The sequence below is a fragment of the Ambystoma mexicanum genome, chromosome 12 (genome assembly GCF_040938575.1).
Source record: "Ambystoma mexicanum isolate Mex_15411 chromosome 12, UKY_AmexF1_1, whole genome shotgun sequence".
Classification (NCBI taxonomy): Eukaryota; Metazoa; Chordata; class Amphibia; order Caudata; family Ambystomatidae; genus Ambystoma; species Ambystoma mexicanum.
This window is the reverse complement of record NC_090936.1, coordinates 1,186,969,964-1,186,996,828: the sequence shown is the minus strand read 5'-3', so window position 1 is coordinate 1,186,996,828 and position 26,865 is coordinate 1,186,969,964. Positions and strand designations below refer to the sequence as shown.

At 47.4% G+C, this 26,865-nt stretch overlaps 1 protein-coding gene across 4 annotated transcripts in view; it reads left to right on the top strand.

Annotated features, from left to right (window-relative positions):
* The window catches only part of ANO6 (anoctamin 6), a 413,050-nt gene that overhangs the window by 356,094 nt on the left and 30,091 nt on the right, over positions 1–26,865 (top strand). For all 4 annotated transcript variants that reach the window (XM_069629839.1, XM_069629841.1, XM_069629840.1 and 1 more), the window contains 2 exons: positions 590–650; positions 12,236–12,381. In XM_069629839.1, coding sequence (XP_069485940.1) covers positions 590–650; positions 12,236–12,381 — 207 coding nt within the window. The remainder of the gene's footprint in view (positions 1–589; positions 651–12,235; positions 12,382–26,865) is intronic.

Sequence of the window (26,865 nt, the reverse complement as noted above, 5' to 3'; positions counted from 1 at the left end):
CCAAATTTCAGCCGTTCGAAAATTCCAAACAGCCAAAAAGTTCAACCAAATCCCTAATTCGGTGGAAAGGGTTGAAGGGGTGTCCCCCGCACCCTTGTTCACTATACTATGACCAGGGGATTTAGGGGAGTCCCCCTCAGCCGATCCCATAAAAAGTAAAAAAAGAAAAAGGAAAGGACCCTGTGTCGCCGGTTCCCGATCACGGAAGTGAAAGGGAACAGGCGTTGCAGGGACACAGCAATCGGTGGCACACAGCGAAGTGTGCCACCGCAAAGTAAGTAAGGGGGTTGCGGTGTGGGTGGGGGCCGGGTGCAAAGTCTGAAATGTTCAGGGGAGAAATGACCAAAAGTTATTTTTGGAAAAATAACTTTCAATCTTTTCTCTCTCAAACATTTCCACCACGGGCTTCCAACCCCAATCCCTTCAAAGTCGTGTCGGGCCATGAGGGTGAGGGTGCTAAGCACCCGCCCGCTAGCGGCCGCCAAGCCGTGGAAAAGTTGAAACCGGCTGACTGACAATGGGAATGTGATATTGTTCGGTAAAACATTACGTCAATATTCCTCACCAATATCTTTTGTATGTTTTTCAGAAATTGTGTATATTCGACAGCTTTGGAACGCTTGTGTTTGCGGTTTTCATGGGAGTATGGGGTAAGCTCTTGACACTTGGTTCCATTTGCACATCTGTGATGGCTATTTCTTCCCGATGAAGAGTCTTTTTCTGCATGTTACCTTTTCCAGTTGGTTTGAAATCAGAGTAGCAGGTTCTCGGTCTCGCCTGTGTTTCACTTTAAATGATAATTGGGGAAAATGCTTTTTACCAAGTTATTTAAGATAACAAAAGTGAATTTAATTTAAAATTTTTGCGGAATAGCGACGTTGAAGTGACATTAGAACAAAATAAAAAACTAAATGTTCCACAACAAGTGTCTACATAAAAGTCCAAATAAGCCATTACCCCCACACCCCCAATAACGACCAAAGCACGCAGTTATGGCGCATCTTAAACAACAACACCAATACAAGCATAAAACTAAAGCGGAGCTATGGTTGTCTTGTGACTTTTTCTGAAAAATGTGTTTTTTTTTGCCTTTTCCATTGTATTGTTACATTGCACTCGCTATTTCATGGCATTTGATATTTTTGTGACTCTTATCCTTTAGGTAATATTGATGACGTTGGCACCGTCATCTGTGCATTTGACAAAATGTTCAGTGTCATTGCACTTGCAAATCTTTATATATTTATTTTCACTTGTCTCGGGAGGACAGCTCAGGGGCAACACGCTCGCCTTGGAAGCAAGGCGACACAGGTTCGATCCCCGGGTCCGCGCTTAGAAACCTCTGGGAATTAAGCACGTTATAAATAACCAATTACAATTATTGCTTATTTTATGGGAACTTGAAACAAGGAACTGCATATGTGGAATGCAGCATGGTCTAAAGGCTGTGTAAACAGATGGCTTAAGCTGAATGGAGAGTGCAAACTGAGTGCACACCATGTGTGTATCTTGTAAATCCAGTTATTAGTGCATTGGTACATTGACGCAGAGGCAGAGTATTTTGCCAAAAGTGGTTGTCATTAATGGAGTGGCCAAAAGGTGTGGATGTTGTGAGCTGCGTATGCATGTTTAGTTTTAGGATAACTTTATTGTAAATTTCTCTTGCCCTAAAGTTGACAGTTTCCGCACATATTGTCCTGGAATAGGCGAGAGGAGTACTGTATGGCGCCGAAGGGCTCTGTACAAGAACGAGCAGGGAAACATAACATTAAAAAAAAAAGAAAACAAAAATGTGTTGAAAAAGTCAGTGCACGACATGAAAAGATTTGCGTCCATCGCAGAGTTGGGGCTCCCAAGTTTATCCAGAGCTGCCACAGTGAGCGCAGTGGTTACATACAGAAGTGTAGCACACCCCTGTTTGTTTACAATGGTTGAGTCCATCCGCATCATTTTTGAACGGGCCGAGGGTTAGAAGATTCACGTGCACGCCAATAATGGTGGGAATGGAGCAGGCCAATGTCTGGTAACTTGCCCCAAAACTCAAGATTCGAGATGTTATTTGCACTGGACCACCTGCCTTTGCGAGATTTATAAGAAAGGAATGTTCCAATCCAGGGGTAGAAGATGGGGGTGTCTGAATGTGAGCATGAGTATTGGATTAAAGACCAATAGCTCCCAAACTTTGGAATGCTCACCCCAGCGAGCTTAGAGCAGAACCTTCTCTCACCATCTTTGGCAAAACACTCAAAACTACGCTGTTCACCTAACTCTGCTTGCACTGCCGGCTTAATCTTGAACTACCCCCCCTTCTCCCTATTAACCACTAGGCCATACATGTCTTCAACATATGCTTCCTATGCTGTTACTAAACTTGCATCCAATATCCTCTGAACCATTGTAAACACCATTCTACTATGTCCTGTAACCACAGTGAAGCTACCCTGTAACCACTAAGCTAAGCCATGGCATTTAACCACTATGCTCCTCACCTTTCTTTGTAACAGCGCCACAATGCCTTAGGGCTGCTGTGCGCTCTATAAATTCTAATAAATAAAATAAATGAATAAAGGGACGGATAACGTGTGTTAAGGCCCGTCGGAGATGGGACAAACCTATGGTTACATGGAGAGGCAGGTGAGGCGTCCAGTAATTCCAGCTTTGGGAGGGTGTGGGGGGATCCTGGTGCACAGTAGTGTGATCAGGGGCTGGAGCTGCAACAGGCGCTGAAGAAAAGTGGGGAACAAGAACTGCCATTATTGGGTGACTCCCACAAACACCAGGACTAGAAGGTTACAGAAAAACAGAGGTCTTTGGGGCTTCTGTGGTGAAAAGTTGGAGAGAGCAACAAAGTCTCAAAGGAATTGACAGGGAGATTTCTGATCCAGAAGTTTGGTGGGGTTCGGGAGCTCAGGGATGGGAACAGGATGGAACAAAACAATTCCTAAATGAGCAAAATAAATGTAGCAGGAAAATTAATGCAAACCTGGCAAAGGGGTAGCGGAGAGGGAAGACGCACACAGGCTCGGAAATGGGGAGTGACCATAGATTCCCAGGTTAATGGCCAACATCTCCAATAAGCACATCAACAAATTGCTGTGTGGCTGGGGGGGACCAGTTTGCCATTTCAAGTCAGATCAGAATTCCCAGGTAGAACAGGATTAGGATGTAACGGAGGCAGTCTGGAAGAACTGCCATGACCAAGTTAGGGTGTCATTTCAATTGCTGTTGATTGAGGGGGGCAGTTGCAGTAGAAATAATGAAACTGCAAAGCCTTGGGACAAGGCCTGACCTGGGGCAGTAAAAGCTTAGGAGATGGAGGTCCAAGGGTGGAACGCCTGGACGCGGGCCCTTCCCCTCTCTGGCTAATTCTTTTCGGGCCATGCAACTTGATCTTCAGATTTCTGGTGGGACTTGAAGGGGCCACAGATTTAAAACCTTATGACCGCCTCAAGCAGTCTATGCTTCAACTGATGAGATCTATCCCCAAGCACCAGCCACCTTGTGCTTCAAGTCTTTACTAGCCCTCTCTGGCTCTTCCCAACTCATGTCATTCCATTGGCTGACGGTCCCACAGCATGCAACTTGAGTGTTCTAAGTATTGTTGCATTGTTGATTCAGTGCCTCAGTGCACCTCCTCCCACATGGAGTCCCCCACTACTCACCTACTGGAGGATCACAGCAGCAGGAACCACAACCAGAGCCAGTGCTGGAAAATAAACTGGAAATAACTGGTTAGCAGGCCAGAAATTGTGGGCGAAGGGCATCGGCAAACACTACAACAGAGTTATGAGTGCAATGGGCTCCTCTCCCACCTCTGGGGTAGGCTCTCCGCGTAGCACAATTCCAAAACAAGAAGCAGCGGGTGTGGGGGATGCAAACTGTGCCACTCCTGTGGCCACCTCTGCACTCCTCCTCTTTCACCCTCTGCACTCGCCACACCCTCAGGTTCTTAGTTAATTTGTTATTTGGAATTACTCTGAGCCTCATGTCATGATGCAATAAAAGTCAAACCGCTGTTACTTTGGAATGCCGCTTGTTTTCCCCCTCTCCATTATTATAGTGACTCATAACACAAAGGGGGATGGGGTGCGGAAACGGTGATGAGGAATTTAACAAAAACAGTCCTACTAGGCCTTGTGACATTCGGATTGTGCAAGTGCAGTAACAAGAAGTGCAGGGGAGTGGGGGAGCGGGAAGTGCTGGTCAGAGTGGAATGCTAAGGGGGAAAGCAGTACAGGTCGGAGTGGAGAGCGCACAAGTACTGTGGGGTTGGGGGCAGAAGGGGGAAGAGGACCCATGGGCTAGACGAATGCTAAGGGGAGGCTAGGTGGACAAGAGCCAGCGGATGCAGAGAGTGCAGGGGAATGAAGGTCCACATGCTAAGTGCGAGCATGGGGCTGGATGGGGTCAATAGGGGTGCAAGTCCAGCCAGAGGGAGCCCGGTAGGGCAAGTGCAGGTTGGAGTGGGTTCACAGGAGATTGAGGTTCAGGGGATAGATGGGGCAAGGAGGGTCTGGTGCCCTGTATGAAGCAGAATGAATCGGGTTGCCAGTCAAGGCGGCAGAGGGGGACTTTGACATGGGAGGGCGAGAGGGAAGAGAAAAAGGGAGTCTTGAGAAGCTTCTGGAATTTAAGGAGATCCGGCTGAAGTCTGAGAGGAGCAGGGAGCCCATTCCAGAGGAAGGCTCCTACAGAAGAGATGGAACTACCCCCTACTCTTCAGAGAGTTGCTGCTGACTGAAGGGCTCTAGCAGGGCGGTATTTCGGCAGAGAGAGTTGGATGTAGAAGGGCCCAAGGCCCCATAAAGCCTTGTGGATGATGCAGAGGGTCTTGAAATTGATCCTCGCAGCAACCAGGAGCCAGTGGAGAGATTCTAGTGCTGGAGAGAGGAGATCCCTGGGCTTGAGGACAAAGATAAGTCTTGCAGTCCGATTCTGGATTAGTTGAAGAGGGCGGAAGGAGGAAAGGGGCAGATTGAGGAAGAGGCTGTTGCAGTAGTCCAGCCTCGAGAGGACCAGAGCTCTGAAGACATTGAGTTAAAGCATAATGCTTGCCTCCTGTCTCGACATAGGATAAGATTTACTTGTACAGCAAACATTTAGCAATTAATGAGGAATTTTAGAGCACTTTTTTCCTAAAAGTCCTCTTTTGGAAAAAGCGGTTTAAATGTAACATTTGCCATCGTTTAACATCTTGGTGCATAAATAGAGGTGTACACAACTTTATCAATATTTAATTGAACTTCCATCCAGGCTTTCAAAGGCTACAGAGTCAAATGGTTATTTTTTTGCAATGTTATTTTAATTTCTGGGGGAAGGTGAGGAAAGGGAGAATGCCTCCAAGGAGGTGCAGCTGAAAGTGGACCTTCTTGGTAAGGTCTGTGATGTGAGGAGAGGAGGAGAGAGAGGAGTCGAAGATGAAACCAAGATTTTTATCCTCACTAGAGGGTCAGGGGAGGGGGCCCCATGGAGGACGGCCAGAGTGTGGAAGGAAGGAGCTGGGGTCCCAATGAGAAGGATCTCTGTCTTACTGGCATTAAGGCAGAGATTGTTAACAGCGCACCATGCCAGAATAGCAGACAGGCAGTCAGGAATGAGACAGGAGGAGGAGGAGGAGGAGGAGGAGGAAGAGGAGGAGGAGGAGGAGGAGGAGGAGGAGGAGGCGGAGGCGGAGGAGGAGTAAAGCTTGGAGAAGAGCCGCTTGTCGTCCACATAACACTGGAAGTGAGGATAGAAGGTGGAGATCAAATGGGTAGAGGGGCAAGGGTGAGGGAAATCCCTCCTAGAAAGTGGTGCGAACGGACCAAGTGGAATTGCTGCATGCGGAAATTCTGCCCTTCACCCGATGGATGGGGAATATTAGTAAAACGAAATCTTTGACTACATTACAGTAACGGCATGTGATACAGGTAATTCATTCATTTTTGGGGTATTCAGACATCGAATATCAGCAAACTGGTGATGCGGCCCTAGGTCTCCTATACGGCGGATGTCACTGTCAGCAGTTTTTTAAGCGTGCTGCTGTTACAATGAAGATTGCCCAGGCTTACAGCGCATGGTAGTCTTGATTCTATTAAAGACAAGGAGGCGAGCATTATGCTTTATCTTCTTTATTACTGCTCTCACAGCATTTCAACTTTATAACATTTTAAACCTTCTTAAAACTTGAAAACACACCTTTGTTTCCTCTGAGCTCCTCTGAAGGCTCAAACACAAAAAGGGGTAGTAGAGTTGTAAGCCCAAGGTAAAATGTCTCAAACTACCAATCCCCATAATCCTTTGACCTTGAGTAGTTCTGGACTGCCCCTTCTGTCCAATCAGGCTCTGGCTTTGCATAGAAGTAAGTCTCCTGGAAAGCCCTACTCCTCTTTCTTTGGCAACGAACACCACTTTAAATGAAACTTCAACAGTCAACTGGAACCAACTGAATGACTTGAACAAGCCTCTGCGCCGATACTCTGTTCTCTTGACGGCGGATAGTTATCCTCTCAAACTTTACTCGCGATCCTCACCCGCGGACTTGCTCAGGTTGTTTTCTGCTCATCTCCTGCAACAAATGGAGATGCTATCATAAGGGTGGGCAATACGTGTACATAACTCATCAATACAGTTTTGCAATACGACCCCTTGCAAAATCGGAGTGGGATATAATGCTCGCCTCCTTGTCTTTAATAGAATCAAGACTACCCTGCGCTATAATCATGGGCAATCTTCATTCTATGTTGAGACAGGAGGCGAGCATTATGCTTGCTCCAAGCTGTCATTCTATTTGCTATCTGAGAAATAGGCTTGAAATAAAGTCTTAAATGTTGAATCATTAGACCAATCATAATATCTTGCAAAGGTACCCCAACAGAAAAAGCTCTCGATGCCATTGCTCCCCCCGCTGAATGCGCACCAAACTGAGATAAGTCAATACCCGCCCAGTGCATCACTTCTCTAACCCATCTTGCAATTGTGGCTGTTGCTACTGCGTGAAAGGGCTTCCTGTGCGCAATTAGAAGCTGGGTGACCCCTCTCGGCCTCACGTCTGCAGTGGCTATCTCATAGTCTTTGATACATTGCGCTATGCAAAGATTCCTATTATTCGGAAAGTACAGGTAGGAAATAATTGTTGAATCTGACTTAGTCCTGTTCTCCATGTGAAAGGATACTCCCTCCGGATATAAAAATCTTTCTGTCGATCTCTAGCGCTTTCGCGTCTGAGACCCTCCTGCAATGCTATTAGGCATAACAGCATGGCTAATTTCCCTGACATCTGAGGCCGCGAAAGGTCCCTGTTATCCGGCCACGTTAGAAATAGCTGGAAAACTGCTTGCACATCCCAGAGCGCAGAGTATTTAGGCTCTTGGGGCTTCCTTATGTTCACTCCCTTTAGCAAGCGCAGAACTGCTCGGCGCTCACCTACCGGCCTCCCCTCCATCTCATTGTGACCTGCTGAGATAGCGGACCTATAAAAGCCCAACGTCCTGTAGGTGCAACCGTTGCCGAACCTCTCCGCCAGGCAGTTAAGTATGTGCACTAAAGGTGTCGAAACGGGATCAATATCGAAACATGTGCAGTAGATGGACCAACGTTTCCACGTGGCACCATAGCTCCTGATGATGGAAGGTGCCCAGGAGTCTCTAATGCAGTCGGCAGCGAGTCTCGAAATACCTGCCAGCTGCCATTGTTTCCTGAAACCCTGCAAGCCATCAGGCGCAGGGTGCCACCCACTGCTAGAGGGTGAAGCTGACCGCTCGGGCCTCATAGGATGTCCCTCCTGTGGGGGAGTATCCTCGGGAAATCTGTGGAAAGTCGCATCGCTACTGGAACCCACGGCTGGGACTTCCATATTGGAACTATCAGCACTACCTCTGCCCGCACTCTGCGAACCTTCTCTAGTACTCTTGTCAGCATGATGAATGGAGGGAACACGTAGTGGACTGCTCCCGTCCACTGTTGCAGGAATGCATCCATCCCCACTGCTTCCGGATCTATCCTCCAACTGAAGAACCTGGGAGTTTGGGTGTTGAGCCTGGATAGGAAAAGATCGGTATGTATGCGACCCCAGATTTCCTGAATCTGTGCAAAGATGTCTGGTCGTAGCCTCCAGTTGCTGGAGTCTACTAGATATTGAGAGTTCCAATCTGCTACAAAATTCTGCACTCCTGGCAAATATTCAATTTTAGACGAGGTCCCTCCCAGTTTGTTTATGTAGCGGACAGCCGAAATATTGTCCATCTTGAGGAGAACGCAGCAATTGGCTCGGTCCCTGGTAAAGGTCTGCAAAGTGAAAGAACCTGCCAGAACTTCTAGACAGTTTATGTGGAGGCAAAGCTCTTCCTCTGACCACATTCCTCCTGTTTCCAAACCTCTGCACTGTGCTCCCCAGCCGGCTCTGCTTGCATCTGACTCTATCAGTAGGTCTGGGGTGTCCCCAAAGATTGCTCTGCTGTTCCATGCTTCCGTGTTCTGAAGCCACCAATGCAGCTCTGTTAGGGCTTCTTGATCTATGGTGACAAACTGATGGTAGCCTGGGCCCCCTCCGAGATGCCTGATCTTCAATCTCTGAAGAGCTCTGTAGCGTAGCGGCCCTGGAAATCTTTTAGATTGAGGCCGCGAGGAGGCCCACTATCCGAGCCAGATTGCGAAGCGAAATAACTTTCTTCGCTATCACTGCACCCAGTTCTTTCTTTATGGCCTTTTATCTTTTGGTTTGGCAACTCCAGAGAAGTATCTATAACAAACCTTAGAAACTCTATCCTCTGAGAGGGTTGAAGTTCCGTCTTCTCTGTGTTCACGACGAAGCAGAGGGAGGATATTATGTTGCATACCCATGCAGCCTGTTCTCGCAGAACAGAAGCACTCTGACCTAAAATGAGGATATCGTCCAGGTAGACTATTATTCTGATCCCTCTCTCCCGAATGGCTGCTGTTACTGGGTGCATAATCTTGGTGAAGGCCCATGGTGTGGACGGTAGACCGAAGGGGAGGCACGTGAACCTCTAGATCTCTGCACCCCACCGAAAACAGAGGTATCTCCGATGCTCTACCACTATCGGGATGGTAAAATGCGCATCTTTGAGGTCTAATCGAGCGAGCCAGTCCCCCCGTTCTGAGTAGGTCTCCCAGAAGGTGTATCCCCTCCATCTTGAAGTGCCAGTACATATTCCATTCATTCAGGCTCATCAAGTTTATTACCGGTCTTCTCTCCCCGGCTAGCTAGGAACATGTTGCTGAGGAAGCCCTGGTCTTCCTGCTCTATCGCTCCTTTGTCTGCTAGACTGCGTAACGCGCTGAAGAGTAGCGCTTGCTCCTCTTGGGCCATGAACATTGCCGCTGGTTTCGAATTCTAGTTGCATGCTTGAAATTGCTTGGAGTACCCATGCGTCGCTGTATAACTCGCGCCATGCATGCAAAAACAAAAGCATCCTGCCCCCCACTCTTTGGATCAACGCCTTCAGAGTACTCACCACCTGGTGTATTTTGTTGACTAGGCTCCTCTCCCCCTACGATTCCTGGGGAAACGGGCTCTGGCCGGGAAGAAGCTATCTTGTTGATGGCTTTCCCAGTACTGCGCTCTGGGTCCTTGGGTCTTTTATGTGCGCCGAACCAACCGGACGCCTGACCCCTCTGCCGTCCGGTCCCTGGGAAAATCCGCCCAGGGAATATTCTTCGGATGGAGCTTTGCGCCTTCTCCAGGGCGGAATATGTTCAGATGAATTGCACCATTTCCTTGGCGAAAGCATCTCCAAACAATAAGACTTTCGTGCCCTCTCCCGCCTCGTACGAGGCTAGGTCACTGAGCTTGCTGTCTATTTTCAACAGCACTCCTCTCCTTTTCTCTGATGAAAGAGCGCAATTTGCGTTGCCCAGAAGACAGACTGCTCGTCGGGCCCAGCTGCTTAGGGCTCAAGAATCTACTAGTTTGCCTGTATCCATGGCTCTCTCGGCCAGGTCCATCATTTTTGCGAACGGCTCTGTGAGATCTAAAAGCTTATCCTGACATCCTCGCCCTGCTCGCTCCGCCCCTTTCCTAATGTCCTTTGATGCTTTGGTGACAAAGGTCCCCATCTTCGGATCTAGGTCTGGGGTGTCGGTCACTTTGCTCTGGGCAATTCAGGCCTAGGACACACAGTCCTCATTTTGGACCAGACTTCTCTGTCCAATGACTGTCTCGTAAGTTGTGTCATGTACTGCGCCACTCTGGGCGATTGCATCCATTCAGTGGATCTAGGATGCCTTATTGCATCTGGGTCGAACATGTCGGCTAGACCCTCCTCATCTTCATCTAGAGGCTGTTTGGAGACGTTGGGTTTCTGAGGAGTTTCCTCTTCCTCCCCACCTTCGTCGTCCGGTGAGTAACCGTCATCCTCTTCTTCCCCTTCATTGTTCAGCCCTGGGGTAGGGGTTTGAGAGCCTGGCACGGTCACCATCAGTAAGAAGGCTTTCTTCAGCCTGCTGACAGGGTCGACCTGCTCTGGGGGTCCCAGGTCTACCCCACCCGTGTGGCTCGGGGGCATCAAAGAGGAGGTCCTCTTCTGAGTCTTTTTACAGCCCTGTTGATCAACCCCTGGCTCGAGGTGTTGAGCTGAGTTTCCTTCGCAGGGGCTGAGCGCCCTCCTCTTCCTGCACTTCTGCTTCTCTGCCTTTTGCTTATTAAGCATGGCTTCCAGCTGGTCCAGTCTTTGTGTCAAGGGTAGTACCCCTTCTGACACTGCCTGTGACAATGAGTCACCTAACACCCTTTTAAAGCTGAGGGAGAGGTCTTCTTCCTCTCCTGTGGGCTCCTCCACCCATTCCTTTGAGCTCCACTCAGGGGAGGTGCTTTGTGACCCTCGGGGCTCCTGATAATGTGCCATATTTCAATGCTCGATCACACAAGCTGCTAGGGAAACCTCAGCTGTCAAATATGCGCACCAAGTGTCTGGCCAGCGAGCTATGTGCTTTAATCCTCTTCTTTTTTTTGTAATTTTCTTTTTATAATCGCAACCTTTTTCGTCCTACGCAGTCAGGGTAATGTGCACTCACTGTGGTGCTTCATTCACTGAGGCGCAGTGCTTGACGTGACTGCTGTCAAAAGTGTCCATGCGGGTTCCTAGCGTCCCGTGAAGTGTGTAGGCGAGCTGTTACGGAGCTTTCCATGCTCCCGCTGGGTCTTAAAGCCCCACTCGCTGTTAGCATGGGGAGGCGGGGCCGGCTGCCTCAAGCGGGTGCGCTCGTCTGCAGCTCAGACTCTATTCCCTAAAGTGAGGAAACGAACCAAAGCGAAACATTTTATATTAACAAAGCCTCATCAGTATATATGAACGCTTGGTAAGAGTAACGCGAGTGCAGCGTTACAGATTCTCTAAATCCCTATAAACATTTACTAAATGCTCAAATATTCAACGCACGTGTGTAAATACCACTGTTCTAGTGTATTATCTATACAAAATCTCTGTGTGTAAGCAAAATACGTTATATATTTTAAACATGACAGAAAATCCACTTATCTGTGAAAGCAGCAACAAAGAAAGAGGAGTAGGGCTTGCCAGGAGACTTACTTATAGGTGAAGCCAGAGCCTGATTGGAGAGAAGGGGCAGTCCAGAACTACTCAAGGTCAAAGGATTATGGGGATTGGTAGTTTCTTGAGACATTTTACCCTGGGATTAAAACTCTACTACCCCCTTTGTGTTTGAGCCTCCAGAGGAGCTCGGAGGAAACAAAAGTGTGTGTTCAAGTTTTAAGAAGGTTTAAAATGTTATGAAGTTGGAATGCTGTGAGAGCAGTAATAAAGAAGTTAAAGCATAATGCTCACCGACCTAGAATAAGATTTACTTGTACAGCAAACATTTAGCAATTGATGAGGAATTTTAGAGCACTTTTTCCTAAAAGTCCTCATTTGGAAAAAGCAGTTTGAAGGCAACATTCGCCAGTGTTAAACGTCTTGGTGTACAAACAGATGTGGACACAATTTTATACACATTTCATTGAACTTCCATCCAGGCTATGGAGGCAAATTGTTATTTTTTTGCAATGTTATTTTAATTTCACTCTTCCAAGGGTGGCCCTGTAAAGAGTAGATCATCTCTGCAGTGGTGTCTTGGTGAATTTGAAACAGAAATGCTATTTCCCAAAACACTTTTCACTACTTTATGATATGTGTAACTGTGATAGAGTAAATCTAGCAACTTCTTCCAAAAGTATTCGGACGAGCTGTTAAAATGGCGCTCGGCCTCTCTCTCTCTTGTTTTCTCTCCGTCTCGCCAGTCACACTCTTCCTGGAGTTCTGGAAGCGACGGCAGGCCGAGCTGGAGTACGAGTGGGACACCGTAGAGTTCCTGGAGCAGGAAGAGCAGCCGCTTCCGGAGTACGAGGCCAAGTGCACGCACGTGGTGGTGAATCCAATCACGCAGGTAAGGCGCAGCACACGGAACCCGTGCTCTGATGCGACCTCCGTAACCACGATTGTCTAACCAGTGGGGCCTGCAGCTGATGCAGTTGGGCCCACCACGCAGTGACATTAACTGCTACTGAGTGGGCATTCACAGATTTTGGGTGGGCGTTGCCCCTACATCCACAACGCCGGGCATTGAAGGGCCGAATTGAGTGTTTATTTTAATTTCCAATCCTATACAAAGATCTGACATAATCGAAATACCATACACATCATTTGACATCTGCTCCCATTAAGGAAGCGAAGTAAGAAAAATAAAAAATAAATAGATATTTTAGATAATGGCTCAATCAGCTATAATATTTATACAAGTTTCAATTTGTATAGCACACGCCAAAAACTCAGTTGTTTCTTGGATCTCAACATATTTGTGTAATCCAACCGAGTGGTGCTAATTTATTTTTTAGTGTTAAATGATTCAAAACTGGGCCAGCACTGTTAGGATTTAGAGCTGCTATTTACAGAGTTGCCAACTTGATCCATTTCAATCTTTAGCTGCAGATCCAGTCCTGGTTTTTTTCTTTGCATTCTGGAACAAGTGTTACAATGGCAAAAGCAGAACTACAAGTGGCAGAATAAAAGAAAAAACAGGACTGGGTCAGCACCTCGGGATTGGAATAGCTCATATTGGCCAATATTTATAATTATAGCTGATCTCTGTAGATAAGGGTCAAACCAGCCTGGAAACCTGCAAGGCCTTGTTTTGTTCAAGTGACCCTCGAACTAAAATATCGGGGGCTAATGAGGTATCGCCCAACACAAGCGATTGATGATGGTGGCATCCAAAAAAGAAAGACACATCTTTCATAATAACATTTGCAAAATATCTCTTTTTTCGTTCATTATTAAGTAGTTTAAAAGTATAACTGTTACTGCAGCAAGGCATTTCTGCAGCATTCGATACTTCTTCTTTCTACCTTCTCGTCCCTAGGGTTTTCAAGGTCTGTTCTTGAGTGTTTTCACTCCTATCTCTCTCACCACACTCATTCCATCACCTGGGCTGGTCACACCTTTCCTCCCTGTCCCCTTCTTTATGGGGCCCCTGAAGGGTCTGTCCTAGGTCCTCCTGTTTTCTCGCTTTACACTCTCCCACTCTCTGCGTTCATCTCCTCTCATAAGCTTTTTTCATCTTTACGCTGATGACACCCAAATATTTGTCTCCTTCACCTCCTTTTCTGACACATTACACTCAATTGTTCCTAGCGGTCTGTCAGCTGTTCAGCGTTGGATATTGTCCCAATTCCTGCACCTCAACCCCTCAAAAATCGAGGTTCATATCTTTCCTGCTACCTCGATTCTTCCCCTTCTTCCCTCCTCCCCGCTCTCTTCCCCCTCCCCACTCTCTTCTCCCCTCCCTGCTCTCTTCCCCCCTCCTCGCTTTCTTTTTCCCCCATCAGCATGCCACCTAAGTGTTCTCTTGCACCCCTCTCTCTCGTTCTCCTGCCACATTTCTTCCACTGCTCGCCCTTGCCGTTATGCTCCATTTAATATTCGCCATGCCTGTCCTACCTCTCTTTCCATGCTGCCAAGCCTCTTCTTTCCTGTTTGGTCTTCTCTCGTATCGACTATTGTTCAGCTCTTCTCATCTTGCCCCTCTCTGTTCTGTATATAACTCATCTTTTCAACTTCTCTCACCAACCTCGTTCCTCCATTTCTTCTCCTTTGCTGTCTATATCTCTCCTTCCTTTTTAAGTCTCGTCTTTCATTTTCTTGCTATTGTCTTCAAATGTATCCACAGTCTCTCCCCCTAATATCTATTACTCTACTCCGCTTCCTATGTGTTACGCTCCCAGAACATGTTCCTTCTTTCTGTCCCTAAACCCCCTTGTGCCTCTTTCCATTTTCGTTGTTTTGCCTTGCTTGGCCCTGAGCAGTGGGGCTCTCTTCCTCTGCCGAGCCGTACCACTTCTTCTCTGCGTATCTTGCAAACCAGTCTGAAAACACACCCTTCATCTGCTCTAGCCAATAACTGATTGTATGTTTCTGCTGCCATTACTGCCTGGAAGGTATTACCCTTGTTAATTGTACCGGTTCCCTCTTATTATTCTGATCAGCGCTTTGGCGAAAGCGCAATACAAATAAACTAAATATAATACACTATGCCCTTTTCATCGAAAACAAAGACCTCACTGCTCGGGGCTTTGGGAAGAGCAAGTGTGGCCGGGGGTTAAGCGAGTGTGGTATTGGAGAAAGAGTTAAGGAGGGTCTGCAGTGTGACTGTGGGTGTTTGTGTGGCATATGAGTAGGTGGGTTAGTGTAGGGAGTATGTGAAGTGTGTGCTACAGAGTGGCCAAAGAGTGCTTGAGTAGCCAAGAGGAAGCCAAGAGGAAGGAGAGTAGTAGTGGCAGTATCTTTATTTGTGGGGGGGGGGGCTTACCAGGGCTCAGCCCCGGCACTTATTTCTGAGCCTCTGTACTTGTTTTTCAGCCCAGCTTGATTGTTGTGGTGTTTTGGCAACTTTATCATTTTCGCTGTCAGTCATAGTAACACAATCAGCAGCCGTGTGCACTTGCCAGGGTCTCGGCATCCTGGCACTGGCAAGGGTCTCGGCATCCTGGGCTGGCTCATTGTAATCCGCAAACCTGATGACCCAGGTTCGCCGGGCAGGATTATTAATCAATTTTCAGGGGAATCAATGAGATGCAAGGTGACGATCCTGAGCACTGGTGCTGGCCATGTCCACACACTGCTTCACTCAGCCTGCTTGACATTGCTGCATGTTCTCTGGTGTAATAACCAGCAGTGTGGGTTGACAGGACAGTCACCAGCCAACAGCCCAACACAGGGGCAAAGTCAGAGAAAAGACCCATATGGAACAGGAGAGCCAGTCATGATCACCAACCTATGCAAGACGATCTTGCTGCAGTGTCTGACGGGCAACTCAACCATTCAGTAATGATTTTGCCAACATTCGTCCATCAATTTACCATGGGAGGAAACCACTTATGCTATTTGTTCCTGTGGCGAGATGGTTAACATACTCCACTTGACACCAATAGGATTAGAGCAAAATCTTAATGATGAGGTGTTTTAAAGAAACACTTAAACATGTATTTTATTTCAAAACACGACTGATATGTTATGTTGACGTTCACCGGTGTCCGGACATTTCGTCGAAAAAAAAAGGTTGTCAGTGTTACTCACCGAACGGGAGTAGACAAGACAGGAGGCCTGCCCAGCGAGACTGTGCGTTGATTGAAGAGCTCGGGTTGGAGCCTCCACCCGAGCCTCCTCTCTATGAGGGAAAATATACCTTTCTGATGATATGACCCACTGCTGATAGGTGTGCCAGACAGAGGGACCGATCACCCGAAAGAGCGGGGAGAAACACGCCGCCACGGACCCAGCTGCAAGAAACAACACACGGTTAATCACTTGGAATAACAGCAACTACCAATAGGTGGAAATAAGACCGAATAGTACCTGAACAACCCAGTCCCTGGATTCTAAAACCACAATGCCTTGATATCCCCTGAAATTATAGACAAGGAATTAGAAACTATCCTGAGTAGTGTTTGTTTGTTTGTTTATTTTATTTGTATGGCGCTCCAAACCCAGAGGTAGAAGGGCGCTTAAGAATTTGGTTACAGAGTTGAGAAGTATCTGTGTGTTGCATACTTCGTACAGGTTTATAATATATACATATATATACAGTGGTCAATAAACAGAACATATGCAGTACGTACAATATACAATTTTCAGAATAAATACAGTGTCTAAGCCAGTATCCGCACGGGTCTAGAGTTAGTGGTGTTATTCTTTGTTTAGCAGCCAGCTGATGACCTGCTTCCTAAAGATCTGGAAGGATTCGACAGTTTTGATGTTCAGCGGTAGGGAGTTCCAGAGTTGGGGGGCAAGCACTGTGAAGCTTACCCCTCCAGCTCTTTTTAGGTGGAACCTGGGCACTAGTAGGCAGAGAGTGTTGGAGGATCTGGTGAATCTGGTGGCAGGTTTCAGGGTGAGTTTATTAGCTAGATAAGGTGGTGCTAGGTGATTGAGGGCTTTGTACGTGAGGCAGAGGGTTTTTAGATCAATTTTTTGGCGTATGGATAGCCATTTGCAGGCTTTCCTGGTAGCAAAGATATGCTCTTGTCTGGGAATGTTGAGGGCTGCGCGCAAGGCGTTATTTTGTATTACCTGCAGTTTGTTGAGTACGGATTGATTAGCGCCTAGGTACAGGCTGTTACAGTAATCCAGTTTGGATTGTATTAGGGCCCTGGCAAGGGTGAGGCAGCTGTTGGGTGATAGGAAGGGTCTGCTGGCCCTAATGAACTTGCCGGTATAGGCAGCGGCTGAGGCGGTCATATTAGTGTGTTTGCTAAGGTTGGTGTTGGCATCTAGATAGAAGCCAAGGGTTTTTACGCTTTTGGCTATGGGAATGGAATGACCATCGATGGTGATGTTGTTATAGCTAGGGTCAAGTTTGGTTAGAGTGTTGGGGGAGCCGACGATTAGGAGCTCTGTCTTCTCATCATTCAGGCAGAGACCATGGGAGGCCATCCATGCCTGAATGATGGAGAATATTTTGTTGATCCGGGCGGAGTCTTCTTGGTAATTACCAGAGATAGTGAGGAGTATCTGGGTGTCATCTGCGTAGTTTGTGTAGGTGACACCCAGATGGTCCAGTTGGTCAAATAGAGGCTTTGTAAATATGTTGTACAAAGTGGGGGATACACAGGAACCTTGTGGGACCCCGCATGTGATGGGGATGGGGTCTGCTGCAGCTGTAGTGGAAAAGACTCGTATGGTTCTTTTTGCCAGGAAGGATTGTATCCATGTGATGGCAGGGGAGGAGAAGTGGGCTGCGGTGGCAAGGTGATTACAGAGGACCTCATGGCTGACCAGGTCAAAGGCCGCTGAGAGGTCTAGGAGGAGTAGGATTGCGGCATTGCCTTTGTCTTTAATTTCATCAATCTGGCTTTTGAGATCAACAAGGGCGGTTTCAGTTCCGTGTTGAGGTCTGAAGCCAGATTGACGTATTCCTAGCAGTTGGTTGGATTCTAGGTATTCCTGAATTTGGATGTAGGCGACTCTGTCCACGATTTCCAGTAGGAAGGGGACTGTGGTGATGGGCCTGTAGTTTGTGGGTGTGGCCGGGTCGAGGGATTGTTTTTTCAGGAGAGGTCGAACCCATGATTGTTTTAAGTTGCTGGGGATAGAGCTATTGGTGAAGGATAGGTTGATGAGTTTGGTGATGAAGGGGGAGAGCTCTCTGGCTGCATCTTTTATGATCTGAGCCGGGCAGCTGTCTCCTTTACAGTTAGAGGGTTTCAGGGAGGTGATGATTTTTTGAACTTCCGGGATGGTGACTTTTTTGAACGAAAAGCCTGCGCTAGTGTTAGGTGTGGGTAGGCTAAGGTTGGTGACATTATTGTTGAAGAGTTGTTGCCGTTTGTTTTCGATTTTAGTTTGGAGTCCTAAAATTTTATTGTTGAGGGCGTTCTGGATGTTGGTGCACCAGGATTTGTCTTTCAGGCAGGTTTTCGGGGGCGAAATAGGGTTTTCTAGTTCCTTCAGAATTTTGAATAATTCTTTAGTGGAGGATCCTGCCTGAGTGATCCTGGTGTTGTATGTATCTTTTTTGTTCCGGATTATCTCGCTTTTGTAAAGTGAGGATAAGTTAGTGAGGTTGGATTTGTTTTCCGCAGTGGGGTTAGTCTTCCAGGTGTGGTGAGCCTTAGCTTTCTCTTTCCTAAGTAGTTTGAGCTCAGGGGTGTACCACGAGTTCAGATGAGCTTTGGGTTTAGCTTTGCGTATTTTCAAGGGGGCAACGGTGTCCATTGCTCTGGCCATGGAATCATTGAAGGTGTCGATCAGCAGGTTTAAGTCAGCGTTAGCTGGGAGAGCATTGAGGGTAGGTAAGACCAGTGGTAGTAGGGCTTCAGCAGTGATGTTGCGTTTATTCCTGGAGGGGCATGCTGGTGCCATGGGGTGCTTATTGGGCAGTACCTGATTGGTGTTAACCTCAAGGGGGATCATGTGGTGATCGGTCCATGCCAGAGGTTGGGGGTCTTTGCAGCTTGTGTTGCAATTGTGGGTTGCTACCCAATCAAGGGTTCTGCCTTTTTGGTGGGTCGGGAGTACAATGAGTTGAGTGAGACCGTGATCGGTTAGGACATTGGCTATGGATGCAGCGTGTGCATCGTTTGGGTCTTGGTAGCCGAGGTTGAAGTCTCCGAGGATCATGATTTGTGCTGTTGGTTTGGAAATTTCGGTGATGAGGGATGTGATGTCTTCTTCGAAGGTCCCAGGGGAACCTGGGGGTCTATATATGAGGTGGATGGTTATCGTGGCTGTGGGGGAGGTTTGTAGTTTGGTTGTGAGTAACTCGCAGGATGTGAATGCGACTGTGTCGGTTGGTCTAAGGCCTAGGGCGGATTTGGAAATTATTGCTACGCCTCCACCTCTGGCGTTTGGTCTGTCCGCTCTGAAGATAGTGTATTTGTCTGGGATGGCTAGCGATAAATAGGGTCTGGACGCCTCATGAAGCCAAGTTTCTGTTAGGGCTAAGAAGTCAAGGTCATTGGTAAGGATGATGTCTGCAATTTCTGTGGGGTGGGCAGCCAGGGATCTGACGTTGAGTAGGGCGCCTTTAAGTGGGGGAAGTGTGGGCTTGTTTGGTGCAATGTGCTTTGGATTAGTATTGGTGTAAGGTTTGGAGTTGGTTTTAGAAATAGTGGTGGGGAGCCTGGAGCCTAATCTGTCATTACGGGCTGTGATGTTGGGAATAAGGGAGGGGGGGTGGCCCGGGCGGCTTAAAGCGGGCGGGAGGTTTGGTGGTCATTTTGGTTTGGTTAGACTTAGTAATGGGACTGTGGTGGCTGTTGGTAGGTAGGCCATGGATGACGATGGATGTGGAGGTGAGAGGGTGGTGGTAAGTGGAGGGGAAAGGGGGTGTGGAGGGTAGGAACGGAGTGGGGCAAGGGATGGGGTGGTGTCTGGGGCACCCTAGTTTAGCCAGGCCATCCTGGTGGGCTATGTAGCTATTGTTGCTACAAGGTACATTGTCCTGTATTAAGCAGAAAGGGAACATGGTTAGGGCTAGCCAGAAGATCATGGTCTGTGGATAGCGGTGGAGTCTAGTGGCGCTAGTGGGGAGCAGGCCAGACTAAGATAGATGGTGGCTGGTTAGAGTCGGGTAGAATCGGTCAGGTACAGCCTGTGCACTATAGTATCTAGATTGGATACAACTAGTTGTGAGGTTGGAGCATACAACAGGGGCACCTAGATGTGACAATTCCTGACATTGACTAAAATGCATACATCAGGGGGCTCCTAGGTGTGACAATTCCTGACATTGACTAAAATGCATACATCAGAGGGCACCTAGGTGTGACAATTCCTGACATTGACTAAAATGCATACATCAGAGGGCACCTAGGTGTGACAATTCCTGACATTGACTAGAATGCATACATCAAAGGGTCTGTTAGCGACCATAGGGCACAACTCAGTTCTGGTGGTCTGTTAGCGACCATAGGGTACGACACAATTCTAGTGGTCTGTTAGCGACCATAGGGTACGACACAATTCTAGTGGTCTGTAAGCGACCATAGCGTACGACACAATTCTAGTGGTCTGTGTGTATCTGCATTGCATCACAGTATGGTTTGAGAGAGGTGTGCAGCCGTGAGCAGTGTGTGCGGAGGACTAGTTCTGAGTACAATTGTCATATAATGGTTGGGCAGCTGCAGTGACTAAAGCAGTGACTGTAAGGCACAACAGTCTAAATGTGGTCTACTAGTGACCATAAGGCACAACACAGTCCGAGTGTGGTCTGCTAGTGACCATAAGGCACAGCACAGTCTAAATGTGGTCTGCTAGTGACCATAAGGCACAACACAGTCCGAGTGTGGTCTGCTATTGACCATAAGGCACAACAGTCTAAATGTGGTCTGCTATTGACCATAAGGCACAACACAGTCTAAATGTGGTCTGCTATTGACCATAAGGCACAACACAGTCTAAATGTGGTCTGCTATTGACCATAAGGCACAACACAGTCTAAATGTGGTCTGCTATTGACCATAAAGCACAACACAGAAAAATGAGGTCAGTTAGCATTCATGAGCCAAACAGGTATTAGGCTCTATAGATAGACCAGCACTTGCCACCGGAGTAAACGGGCGAGTGCAGAGCGAGGCAGCAAAAAGGAAACGGTGTAGAAGATTGATATATTGTGCGTCTTAGCAACCAAGGCCAGGTAGGCTGCAATCTATAGCTGGAACGCCTAAATTCAGAGTCCCCGTGGGACGCTATAGCACTTAAGACAGTGTGGTTGTCAAGACTGTGTTGTACGAACTGGATGACCATCCATCTAATACACTGGCACAATGGGCATAAAGTGTTGGGTATAGCAACGTGCTGGTTTACTCACATGGCCAGGTGGGTATATGGATGCTTGAAAGCATTGGCTCATCAGTGACGCCTCGTTAGTCGATAAAGCATATAACGGAGGCCCAGGATAGTTCTGCAGACGGGGTAGCGAGTGTTCCGGAGCCTTCACTTGCCAGAACTAAGGGGCAGCATCTGTGGCCCAGGCCCACAGTGCTCCGAACAGGCGCAGGAACAGGCCTTTGTATGGCCTTCGGACTGGCCGGCGATTCCGCCTGCCGGCGGATCCACGTGATGAAAACGAGGTTCAGCCTCGATTTCGCGCCGCACAGCGCCCGGCATGGGCGAGTCAGGGACCGTATGGGGACAGGGTCAGGCAGGCCCTGCTCCGTGCAGCACGCTCTGAGCCTGGATCCTCTGCTGGGTTGGATCCTCTGCTGGGCTGGATCCTCTGCTGGGCTGGGGGGGGGGGAGGCTCCTGCCCTCACCCCTCAATGAGGATGGATGAAGTGGGGGGACCTGGGGCGCAGGAACAGGCCTTTGTATGGCCTTCGGACTGGCCGGCGGATCCACATGATGAAAACGAGATTCAGCCTCGATTTCGCGACGCACAGCGCCCGGCATGGGCGAGTCAGGCACCGTATGGGGACAGGGTCAGGCAGGCCCTGCTCCATGCAGCACGCTCTGAGCCTGGATCCTCTGCTGGGTTGGATCCTCTGCTGGGCTGGGGGGCTCCTGCCCTCACCCCTCAATGAGGATGGATGAAGTGTAAGTAACAAAGAGAAAAGACACTGAAAGTCTTACCCTAGGAAGTCAAAGTTCCCTTGTACTCCAGGATGCAGAACACAACGACCGTGCAAAATAATAAACGGGGAATGTTAGTTGGGTAGCTAGTCCCGGGCGGAATGAGGGACGCACTAGATCCGGGTGGGTGCACAACTGCAAGGTGTCCCCAAAGTGCACTTATAGGGCGGAACCAGGTAGAATCCGTAACAGCAAACGTCCTTTAACAGTGGAGCCAAATGGAAAGATTCCAGAACAAGCGAGAGGAGGAGTGCAGGTGAGGGTAGGGTGCGTGGAGAAGGCGCACAAAAAACAAAGACTTAGAACTTTGAGAAAAAAGTGCTAAGGCAGTCCGTTGGGCAGTTTTCCAATTCGGTACACAGACGAGCCAGCAGGTAATAGAATCAGCAGGCAGGCAGTCCTTACATCAATACTCAAGTCGGTACACGGGCGAGCAAGAAGGCTATAAACGGCAGACAGGCAGTCCTTTGTTCAAAAGAGGGTTCGGTGCACGGGAAAACGGAATGAAGGAGAAGGAAACAGAATTCCGTTGAGCAGACTGGAAACTGTAAAGAGGAGCTTCAGAAACAAGGCGATGAAGACGGAACTTAAGCGCCGGCTGTAACTTTCAAACAGAAGCAGCGTCCTCCGGGCTGCAGCTGCTTAAATCAATGAGGAGGTGGAGCCAAGTGAGGGGAGGCACACGTGATGTTATGGACTACGAATTCCCTTAGGTTTCATGGGAATCATAGTTTGAAACCGTCTGGCTGGTGCAGTAGTCGCTAGCCTCCAGGGCATTCTCCACTTCATCAAGAATGGCGCTGCAGAATGCCGAACAGAACGGCAAAGCGCAATAGTTTTGCCAGGAGTCCTTTTCCGCTGTCGGCCCTGAGGTAAGTATGAAGCATGGGGTCGTAGTGTGGAACAGCGCCGAGGTGTGACAGACAGGACAAATGGTCGACACCATTTGGTCGAAAACCAAATGGTCCAATTTTTTTTTTATTTATATATTTTTTAGTTTTTCGTTTAGGGGGAAAAAAGGTTTTTTTAGGAAAAAAAAGGGGGTTAGGGGGACCCCCCCCAAAAAAAAGAAAAAAGTGAAAATAAAAAAAAAAAAAAATCGACCATTTGTCCTGTCGACCTTTTTTTTCGAACAAATGTCTGGTAACCAACGTCACCCTCAATGATCCAGTGGGAGTCGGCGCTTTAACCCCAAACATGTTGACACAGTATGGAGCAGCCGTGTGCCACGGTATGGAGCTATAATGGGTGGTGTCAACAGTAGACTGGGAGCTGCCCCTGCCCCCCTGCAAGAAAATATGTGGCAGTGGCACGTCTTTTCTTACAAATTCAGCACTGAGTAGTAGTGGTAGTAGGCGGAGAGTAGAAGTGTAGGAGGAGGGGAATCGAGTGGGAGAAGGAGGTGGGTAACATCTAGTCGGTGAAGGAAGGGGAATCAGGAGGTGTGCCACATCTGAAGGACAGGGAGCGGGTGGGAGGAGATGGGGACGAGCAGGTTCACTAGAAGGGTATGGTTAATGTGGGTCATGAGTGGAATCAAGAAAAGGGTATCGGGCGGCTGAGAAGCACCTTCCCAAATTCCTCCCATTAGATCATGAACACCAGCGAGAGTAGGGAAAGTTAGAAAGCCTCTGAGGGAGTTGGCTGGTTGACTATAAGGGAAAACCACCATTTGTGTAGGTATGTTATCAAACAGTAGGGGTTATGGATCTGTAGTACTAATGCAGGGCTATGGACCCCTGACTTAGGGAGGGACCCCACGTGTTAAGAGAAAGGTAGGGCTTTGGACCCTGAATATTAAATTAAAACCCTTAGATTGTTTTGTCTTCCAAGCGTGTGTTATGCCATCTGTGACATTACATGCAACAAAAGCTTCTAGAAAATGCATCTGTTCAACCAAATGCATCTGTTCTGACCAGCCACAGCCGGTCAAGTGGCACAGCGAGTAAAGCGCTCGCTTTGACATCAGTGCAGAGCCTGCGAATGCAGGTTCGAATCCCGGCAGCGCCAAACTCAGCGTTTCATCCTTCCGAGGTCGATAAATGAGCACCACACACCGTGGGTAATAATAAGCAGCGCTCAGATACCTGAGGGTTCGTAGCGCTATATAAATGCCAAATTATTATTATTATTATTATAGTATTCGCTCTTTACCATCCCAAATATTGGTCCAAAATAGTCTTGATAGGTGTCTGTCAGAGGTTCAACTGTCAATGTACCCAGAGAACTTTAAAGTAAACCAAAATTATGCCACGTTCCCAGTCGGAAATGTCTTCGAAATTTCAAACTTCTCTTTTTAGGCAGACTAGGACTATGGGCAACTACCCTCAGCCAGCCGGTTCAGAATCATTGAGTCCGTATGTACGCCCGACTTTCTTTTGGAACCACAACAGTTTAGCTATGAATTTCTTTGAGTTACCACAGGCAATTATAATAATAACATGGTATTTATTGACGGCGGACCTAGCTGTGAGAAGCAATGGAGCCCTTTACAGAGCTATACAACAGTACAGATGCCAAATGGAGCGTTTTACAGAGGCATACAACCGAACAGATACACAACAGAGTACTTTACAGAGGTATACAACAGTACAGATACACAGCAGAGAGCTTTACAGACGTATACAACAGTACAGATACACAGCAGAGCGCTTTACAGAGGTATACAACCGAAAAGATACACTACAGAGCCCTTTACAGAGGTATACAACAGTACAGCTACACAGCAGAGCGCTTTACAGAGGTATACAACAGTACAGATACACAACGGAGCAATTTACAGCGGTATACAACAGTACATATACACAACAGAGCGCTATACAGAGGTATACAAAATTACAGATGCATAACGGAGTGCTTTATAGAGGTATACAACAACACAGCTACACAGCAGAGCGCTTTACAGAGGTATACAACAGTATATATACACAACGGGGCGATTTACAGAGATATACAAAATACAGATGCATATCGGAGCGCTTTACAGAGGTATAAAACAGTACAGATACACAACAGAGCGCTTTACAGAGGTATACACCAATACAACATATCGGAGCGCTTTACAGAGGTATACAACAATACAGATCCATATTGGAGCGCTTTACAGAGGTATACAACAGTAAAGATACACAACAGAGCACTTTACAGAGGCATACAACAGTACAGATACACAACAGAGCGCTTTACAGAGGTATACAACAGTACAGATACACAACAGAGCGCTTTACAGAGGTATACAACAGTACAGATACACAACAGAGCGCTTTACAGAGGTATACAACAGTACAGATACACAACAGAGCGCTTTACAGAGGTATACAACAGTACAGATACACAACAGAGCGCTTTACAGAGGTATACACCAGTACAGACCCATATAGGAGCGCTTCACAGAAGTATGCAAGAATACACATGCATCATGGCCTTGAGTTCTCAGCAATTGGAGGACTGCACAAACATCTCCTGGAGGGATCGTTCATACAGACCATGTACCCCTCGATTGCAACAATAGGTACAAGGAAATGCATTGGCGAGATTTCTCTGTCTTTAAGGCACTGGATACAAGGCCAATGACAATGGAGTAGTACATATGGGACGTGAACTTGCAATAGGAACCCAGACCATTCTAGAAGCACCACTAGACCCATGGATTATTTCAAAAACACATTTGTTGCCAGCTCCTGGTGTGGTACATTTTGTTAGAACCTGTGTAACACACACGTGTGATTTGGTCCATGCATCTGGCATAAATAGTCCCTCTCTTTAATGTCTGCGAGTTCTGGCCCCTTCCTTGCAGGATGGTGATTGCGAACCAAGTAACCTACATGTTACCATATGCTGGGGCAAAGTAGTGAAATGTCAGTTCTGAAAAGCCCGTCAAGGGGAGCCATAAAGGCTGCATAAGGAAACTCTAGAGTATCAAGTCCTGGTGCCATTTGACCTCGATTTACTGTGAGCTGGAGTATACATGGGACAGCATTATGCGCTGAGGAAACGTAACACAGTACGAATACCACGCCTGTAAACACAGAAGATGCTGATGATCTTTATGAAATGTCACACACCATAGTGACTACGTAATTACGTTTCACGTCATTGGAGAGTTTCACATGTTTCACGTGGGTTCAAAGAGTTGTGAAACTTGAAACCAGTAACGGAACTAAATAGCAAGCTTCATTCAAATTAATAAGGCTACCCATACGCAGTCGAAGTCCCCTGCCACCTATATCTGATTCGGTATCCGGCCCATCCTTGAAAAGGACCAAAGTCGGTCGAAACACGTGTCGGCTTAAATTGGGCCTTTACTGTGGGCCTTTACCGTGACAAACAGTCCATTTTTTCTGCACAAGGATGTGTTAAATCACATGTGAATTTAATGTATCAATCTTTCAATAGTATTGATTAAGTTTACCTAATTGAATAGTTGGACAGCGCATATCCGGAGATACAATTTGTGTTTGACTTTCATTTCGTAGGTCTGGGGAGACCTACTATCTCATAGGATTGCAGCAGTCCATGGTCGCTCTAAATTCGTTTTGCTTTTGAAACACTTTCTGAGCGCTCTATCACCCGTCAACCCACCCTTGTGTTCAGGTTTAAAGTAGCCTGTATCATCTTCAAATGTGTAAATGGTACCGCTCCCTTGTATCTGAGAGAGTTAATCCAGTCGTACCATCCGGTGAGACAGTTGCGTTCTAGTGAGGCTCTTCTCTTGGCTATCCCCTATTCAGCATTCAAATCCCAGAGTGACAGAAGATTCTCTGTCTTTGGTCCAAAGCTGTGGAATTCTTTGCCACTAGAACTACAGACAATGAGCTCACTTCTTCAGTTTCGCCGAGCACTAGAGACTTTCCTTTTTAGATAGAGAGGCCTCTGTATTCAGGGGGTCTGGTATGGAATCTGCTATATTCTCGATCAACTGTTGCTGTCATCTGCACCGCTGAACGATTCATTCTGTTTTGTGCACGTTATAATATCCCCAAAAAATGGTCCTTGTTGCGGAGCGCCTCGTAAGGCAGGCCTGTCAGCTGCAGACAAGGAATAATTTTTACCAGTGAAGATTCAGGAATCATTTTGTGAAGAACTGGAAAGGGGATCAACCTCGAAGTCTTGTGGAACTTTTCGTTTGCTTTTGTCTACACATAATTTGAGAACTGCAAAGCTGGGCTTCAGGGTGGCAGTCAAGAGGTTACTCTATCACCTTATATTAGGTTTTGCTTGTGAGGGACAGGTTAGGATTTGGACACAGGACAGCAAACTTTCTCATGGACATCCTGACACTGACCGTTTTATTAGCTAGTTTTGG